The sequence below is a fragment of the Mangifera indica genome, unplaced genomic scaffold (assembly GCF_011075055.1).
Source record: "Mangifera indica cultivar Alphonso unplaced genomic scaffold, CATAS_Mindica_2.1 Un_0075, whole genome shotgun sequence".
Taxonomy (NCBI): domain Eukaryota; kingdom Viridiplantae; phylum Streptophyta; class Magnoliopsida; order Sapindales; family Anacardiaceae; genus Mangifera; species Mangifera indica.
This window is the reverse complement of record NW_025401167.1, coordinates 94,341-100,928: the sequence shown is the minus strand read 5'-3', so window position 1 is coordinate 100,928 and position 6,588 is coordinate 94,341. Positions and strand designations below refer to the sequence as shown.

The following is a 6,588-nucleotide window of genomic DNA, read 5'->3' as shown; positions in this document are numbered from 1 at the left end:
TGCCGGGCAAGCTGAAGAAAGGGTTCGAATCGGGTTTCAGACCAGCCTGACCCCTTATCCCTCTAAGTAAGGTTATGAGTTTAACTGTTTAAATCTTAATAATAAATTTAAAAGAATTATTTTTTATACTGATAAAGTTAAACTCGGTCTTCATTTCTCCAATCGTAACTATTTTGAATTAATCTAATTTTAAAAATAGTTTTTAAATAAAATGAAACTATTTTGATTAGCGATAGATGATTCAACCAATTGGACCAACTCCCTGAACCAGTTTCCAAAACCATGGCATGGAGACTTTCTTTTTCATGTTCATTTCATCTGCATATAATTCACTCTGTCTCTTCCTGTGCATGTAACCTGACATGGAATTTACCTTAATTACCTTGATATTTTGACCTGCGGAATTAGCTCGAAACAAAGGAAATCTAAAATTTTTCATCCTTAAGTTTCATGAAATGAAACCAACACCTTAATTTTCATTAGAAGATTTTTAAACTATAGCTAATGCCTTGGTTCCTATAAACAACAATCCGCAGGATTTAATTTTTCCATCCAATAAAGTTACGAAATTTTAAATTTTCAGTTTAGAAAAAAGTGATATATATAATATAATAAAACTATACGTATATATTTTTTATACATAATATTGGTATATAGATAACGTATTATCATGTGATTGGATGATTTTGAATTAAATAAAAAATAATATTTAATTATATGATGATACAATATCTATGTATCTAAATTATGTATAAAATATATATATATATTTTACACATAATTTAGATACATAGATAATGTATCATCATATAATTAAATATTACTTTTTATTTAATTCAAAATCATCTAATTACATGATAATATATATATATATATAATATTGCTCTATATTATCGAACATCATCACGATTTCATAGTTTAAGTGATGATAGAATAGAAATTAATACCTCTAACTACTAGAATTAACCTGGATTATTAATGTTAGTTTCACAAGTTTGCAAAATAAAATTGTTATTTTCAAAGAATTTCAAGAATGGAAATATTAAAATTTCAATAAAATTATGTAAACCTATTTTTGGTACACAATTTGTGTACACAGATGAGGTATTATCATGTGATTGAATGTTTCTTTATCATATGATGACACATGTTTTAAAATCACCTAATTACATGATGACACATTACTATATATATAAATTATGTATCAAAAATATATATACATAGCATTGCTCTTAAAATTTTACCCACGACCAACAAAATCAATGTTTTGGCAGGAGCTCCTTCTTCTACGCATGATAAAGACAAACCAAAGACAACAGAAGAACGGCGGACTAAGCAATAAAATTATACCAAATGCGTATAAACCATTGTTGTTTTTCCCCTGAAAACAAGAGTGGCAAACCCTCGGTTACACCCATATGCATGCACTGCCCCAAACAAACCTTTTGTCCATTCATATTTTCCTTCCTAATGCAGCTTCCATTTGTCTCACTATACATATTTTCCTCTATATGTAGCTAATGAACACCAAGAATTCTCTCAAAACCTAACACTTTTCTCTTCGAAATTAAGTTAATATCTAGGCTCGGCTACCTCCTAACCATGGATTTTAATAAATATCCAACTGTCTATCAATGTTTATCAGTGGGTCGAGAAAAGCACACGGTTGTTGCCGATATGGACGGGACTTTGCTAAGAGGACGTAGCTCTTTCCCTTACTTTGCTCTTGTTGCATACGAAGTTGGTGGGGTTTTGAGGCTTCTTTTCTTGCTTTTGGCTTCGCCAATCGCTGGTCTTCTATATTATTTTGTCTCAGAATCAGCGGGGATCCAAGTTCTTATCTTTGCTTCATTTGCTGGAATGAAGGTGAGTGACATTGAGTCAGTGGCTCGTGCGGTACTGCCGAAGTTTTACTCTGCTGATATCCATCCTGAGTCGTGGCGCGTGTTCTCTTCGTGTGGGAAACGGTGCGTTCTAACGGCGAATCCGAGGATTATGGTGGAAGCATTTCTGAAAGATTTATTGGGAGTTGACATGGTTGTGGGTACTGAGATTGCAACTTATAAAGGTAGAGCAACTGGGTTTGTTCGTCGTCCTGGGGTGCTTGTGGGAGATAAAAAGGCTCAAAGTCTTCGGAAGGCGTTTGGAGAGGCTCAACCAGACATTGGCCTTGGCGATAGGCACACTGATATTCCCTTCATGGCTATGTGTAAGGTTGGTGAATCCAATAACCACACACTTATATATATAAATAAATGACTGGCTGATATTTTATTATCAATTTAAAATCATATAATCATATAATAATATATTATATAAATATATAAAAGTGTGTATATATAATATTATTCTAACGAATATCATATAATTTTTTATCTATCATAATTATGGTTATTATTATACTGTGATCCACGATATTTGTTATAATAAGATATAATAAAAAAATGATTTGATTTTAAAGTATATCAAATTAATATAATATAATAGATGTATCTTATAATAAGATACATATCACTGGATTCAAACCGAACCCGTTTGAACTTGAGCTACTCGTCAAATTTATCAATTAAAAAATTATGATACAAAATAACATAGTTTCGATTAATATGTATTAAAATGACATCATTTTAATAACGAAATAGTTAAAAACTTGAGCTCGAAATGAATCAAACTGAGTTCAAATCGAGTTCGAACTTATCTTCCACGAGCTCTACTACATACAAACTAAGCTGAGCTCGAGTTTGGCTCGACTCGAGTCTAACCCTAATATCATATAATACAATACAATATATATTGATAATCTGAATAATTGATTACCTTTTAAGAGAAACAGCTAGTTAATAAAAGTGCATACGATAAATTTTAAATTTTTAGGATTTATTTGTAATATTTTTATATTATAATATGATAATTATAGTTTTTTTTGTTATTTTATTTTAAACAAATGCACTCTAATAAAAAATAAAATAAAATATTATTTTATAATATATAAAATTAAGTTTTTAAAATATAATACGATTCAACTATCCCATTCGAAATATATGAAGTATTTTTACCGGTAAGCACCATCTAAACCTTAATTACTTCTATTTGAAAACTTGTAGGAAGGCTACATCGTGCCATCCAAACCAGAAGTAAGGGCAGTGCCAAGCGAGCAGCTGCTGAAACCAATAATCTTCCACGATGGTCGACTAGTCCAAAAGCCAACACCACTCATGGCGCTGTTTATCGTTCTCTGGATCCCCATCGGCTTCCTCTTAGCCTGCTTACGTATCGCCGCCGGTGCTCTCCTCCCGATGCAGCTGGTATATTACGCTTTCTGGGCGCTGGGTGTTCGTGTCACTGTCAAAGGCACTCCACCTCCTCCAGCCAAAAAATCAACCGGTCAATCGGGTGTCCTCTTCGTATGCTCCCACAGAACATTACTCGACCCAGTTTTCCTCTCCACAGCTCTCGGCCGTCCCATTCCCGCGGTGACCTACTCAGTCTCGAGACTCTCAGAGTTCATCTCACCCCTCAAAACCGTCAGGCTGACTCGAGACCGAGCCAATGACGCCTCCATGATAAAGAAGCTACTCGAAGAAGGTGACTTAGCGATATGCCCAGAGGGAACCACCTGTAGGGAGCCATTTCTCTTGAGGTTTTCAGCATTGTTTGCGGAACTAACAGACCAGCTTGTGCCGGTGGCGATGGTGAACCGGATGAGCATGTTTCACGGAACCGCAGCTCGAGGCTGGAAAGGGATGGACCCCTTTTACTTCTTCATGAACCCCAGCCCGGCTTATGAAGTAACTTTCTTGAATAAGTTGCCATTGGAGTTAACTTGCAGTTCAGGGAAGTCTAGCCATGACGTAGCGAATTATATGCAAAGGGTGATTGCTGCAACTCTTTCGTATGAATGCACTAGCTTTACCAGGAAAGACAAGTATAAGGCTCTGGCTGGGAACGATGGCACTGTTATTGAGAAGCCTTTGATTTCACCCAACAAAGTAATGGGATGCTGATTTTTGGGTTTTTATGCACAAATGGAACTGTATTATTAATAAGGGGATTAATTACCAGAAGATGTATGATTTGGAAAGATGAGAATTTGAGGGAGTTAATATTGTTCATAATAAAATTTAATTGCGATTATTGGAGAAAATGATCCTGTTCTAGTGTAAACAATTTGAGTTCTTTCTCATTTGTATATGTATAATGCTTCATTTTAAAGAGGAATTTAAATGGTTTTTGTGAGATAGTAAGCAATACTATTTGGCTAAAGCCATTTTTAGAATCAGATTATCTCTGTTACCTATATGCATTACTGGGAAAAAACAGAAGCTCCAAAACAAGTGCCATTACATTTGGAATATCTAAAAGTTTTTATATTGAACTGGGCTAACTTATTTAGTACCAATGTTACTGTTATACTGACAAGAATTTTTCGATAATTAGATAGATATTTTTTAAATTTTTATTGAACACACAGCGGTGAGCATGCAGACAACTCATGCCCCGTGTATATGGATGACTCACGCTGATAAGATACCAATAAGCGAGGCATCCCCAAGTTTGTGGATGTGACCTCTGGTCTACGTGCAACGAGTAAGGTATTCCCATCTTTAGTATAGAGAAAACATAGCCGCTTAGATGTGCCTACGTGTCCCCTTTGAGTAAGATGCATGACCTGTGACCAGTTTACTTACTGAGAAAGAATTGTCACCGTAATGATTCTGTGATCCGAATCACCAAAAATACAGAATGTCAACATTATTTCTTAAATCCAAACAATAACATCCAGAGGAAATTGTTTGAAAATTTAAAGACCAGAAGAGAATGATAAGACAAGAGAGATAACAATTGATAGTTAGAGATAATGAATCATTGTTTATGAAAAAAAGAAAAATTTAAGGTATAATGATTATTTTTTAAATTTTAGATTAAAAAATTATAAATTTTTAAATTTAAAAAAGAAAATATGATAAAATTTTAATTTTAAAATTTTTTTTAATAAATAATAATTTTATTTTTAATTTTAACTATAATTTTTATAAAAAAAAAATTGATTTTTATTGTGTTTTTAAAATTAAGGTAGTAAAACTGAAATGGAAACAAGTCTTTTGGCCTTTCCTTAATCCTGATGGAACATGTGTCGTTCCTATCGGCAAAGGTGTTGAGTCCCATGTGCTTCAATAGTTGCATATTTGTTCTCTTCTCCTTGATCTATAAAAGGACGGTCACTTTGTAAGTTTTGGGGGGGCCGTGGGGGGTGGGGTGTGTGGTGGACTTTTTTCTTCTTTTCGGTCCAAATATGCAAGGCAACATCTTTGGAGCAAGCCAACCATCTTTGGATCTTTTTCTCTGGCGCTCCTTTAGGCAGTCTTTTATATAATTTTCAAAACAAAATCAACATTTGGAATTCTCTCCAAAATTCTTCTAAATATTCTCTTTATAAAAACACCCCTTGTAATTATTTCCAATAAACACATTATAAACAAAAAACTATTATCATTACAGTAAAAATAAGTATTGGCCAGACGGTTTAACCACTTAAAAACTCTTTTTTTGCATTATTTGTTTGATTGGTTTGTGTTTCACACAGATACGGATGGTCTCCATTGCAATCTCATCACATTCAGTCACACTTAACATTATCGGGTTGGTGCAGATTCACACATCAATAATTACTAAATCCATTAAGGAACTATTTTCCAAATTGAGTAGGATGGCAAACATTGCAACTGAGATGTCTGTGGGCGGAGAAAGGGTTGCAACTATTCTTTTTAACGACATTAACAGAAACAGTGGTTCCACTGTTTCTTTCTAATGACTAAAACTTCTGGGTTGAGATAAAGGAAGGGCCAAGGCCTCTGGGTCCTTATGGACTATAGCAGGTACAGAGGGAAACACGTATTTCGGCTCATCAACTGGCTTATTGTAGGTATTTAAAGTTTGGAATAACTGTTTGCCTTGTATGCAATTTTATCTGGATATGCAGTTTGAGATGCTTTTTGCATCCCTAGCCAAGGCCACTTACATCAAGTTATTATTAAAACCATTATAGCTAGAGCCATTGATGCTGTAGCTGCCATTGGATAAGATCTCTACTGGTAATTCATGCTTAGCAGAAAGACTGAGAGCATCATTTGCTCTGTTTGCTTATGAATTAGAATTGCAACAGAGCAAATGATGCGATGCCACGCCATGCCAAGAACTCAACATAAATTTAGTTTTACTTAAAGTGCTAACTGCACTAAAAATCAGCTCAATTAGATATCTAGCAAACTTTTCTCATGCGCATTCAACAAACACATGCTTCACATCTTCAAATAGATTCCAAAGCCTGGAGGTAATTTGTTGCATTGCAGAAATCGTTGATGATTCTATATTGTTTGACAGGTCTACCAATAAGACCTATTTATTTAGATGATAGCAGAATACTAGTTCAAAGACTAAAATATGGACATAAATACATTGGTTCGAGTGCTTGGAGGGGCATCAAAATTGACCATTGAATCTCAATCTTTAAATTTTTTTCTCTTCTGTTTAATGTTTATTAGAATAATACTTACAAATTACCCGATTATATGGATCAGAGATCTCTTC

At 34.1% G+C, this 6,588-nt stretch overlaps 1 protein-coding gene across 1 annotated transcript; it reads left to right on the top strand.

The window, feature by feature from the left end:
* Positions 1–1,599: 1,599 nt before the first annotated feature.
* On the top strand, positions 1,600–4,004 carry LOC123207389 (glycerol-3-phosphate acyltransferase RAM2-like). Its single transcript, XM_044624781.1, has 2 exons — positions 1,600–2,214; positions 3,105–4,004. The coding sequence occupies exons 1-2, from the start codon at positions 1,603–1,605 to the stop codon at positions 4,002–4,004; spliced, it is 1,512 nt and encodes a 503-aa protein (XP_044480716.1). The 5' UTR covers positions 1,600–1,602.
* Positions 4,005–6,588: the final 2,584 nt, after the last annotated feature.

Excerpts from the sequence above, each read along its gene's own strand:
- LOC123207389 (XM_044624781.1), top strand. The coding sequence starts at position 1,603 with ATGGATTTTAATAAATATCCAACTGTCTATCAATGTTTATCAGTGGGT. Across the intron at positions 2,215-3,104 it reads CCTTCATGGCTATGTGTAAG|GAAGGCTACATCGTGCCATC; the intron begins GTTGGTGAATCC and ends GAAAACTTGTAG.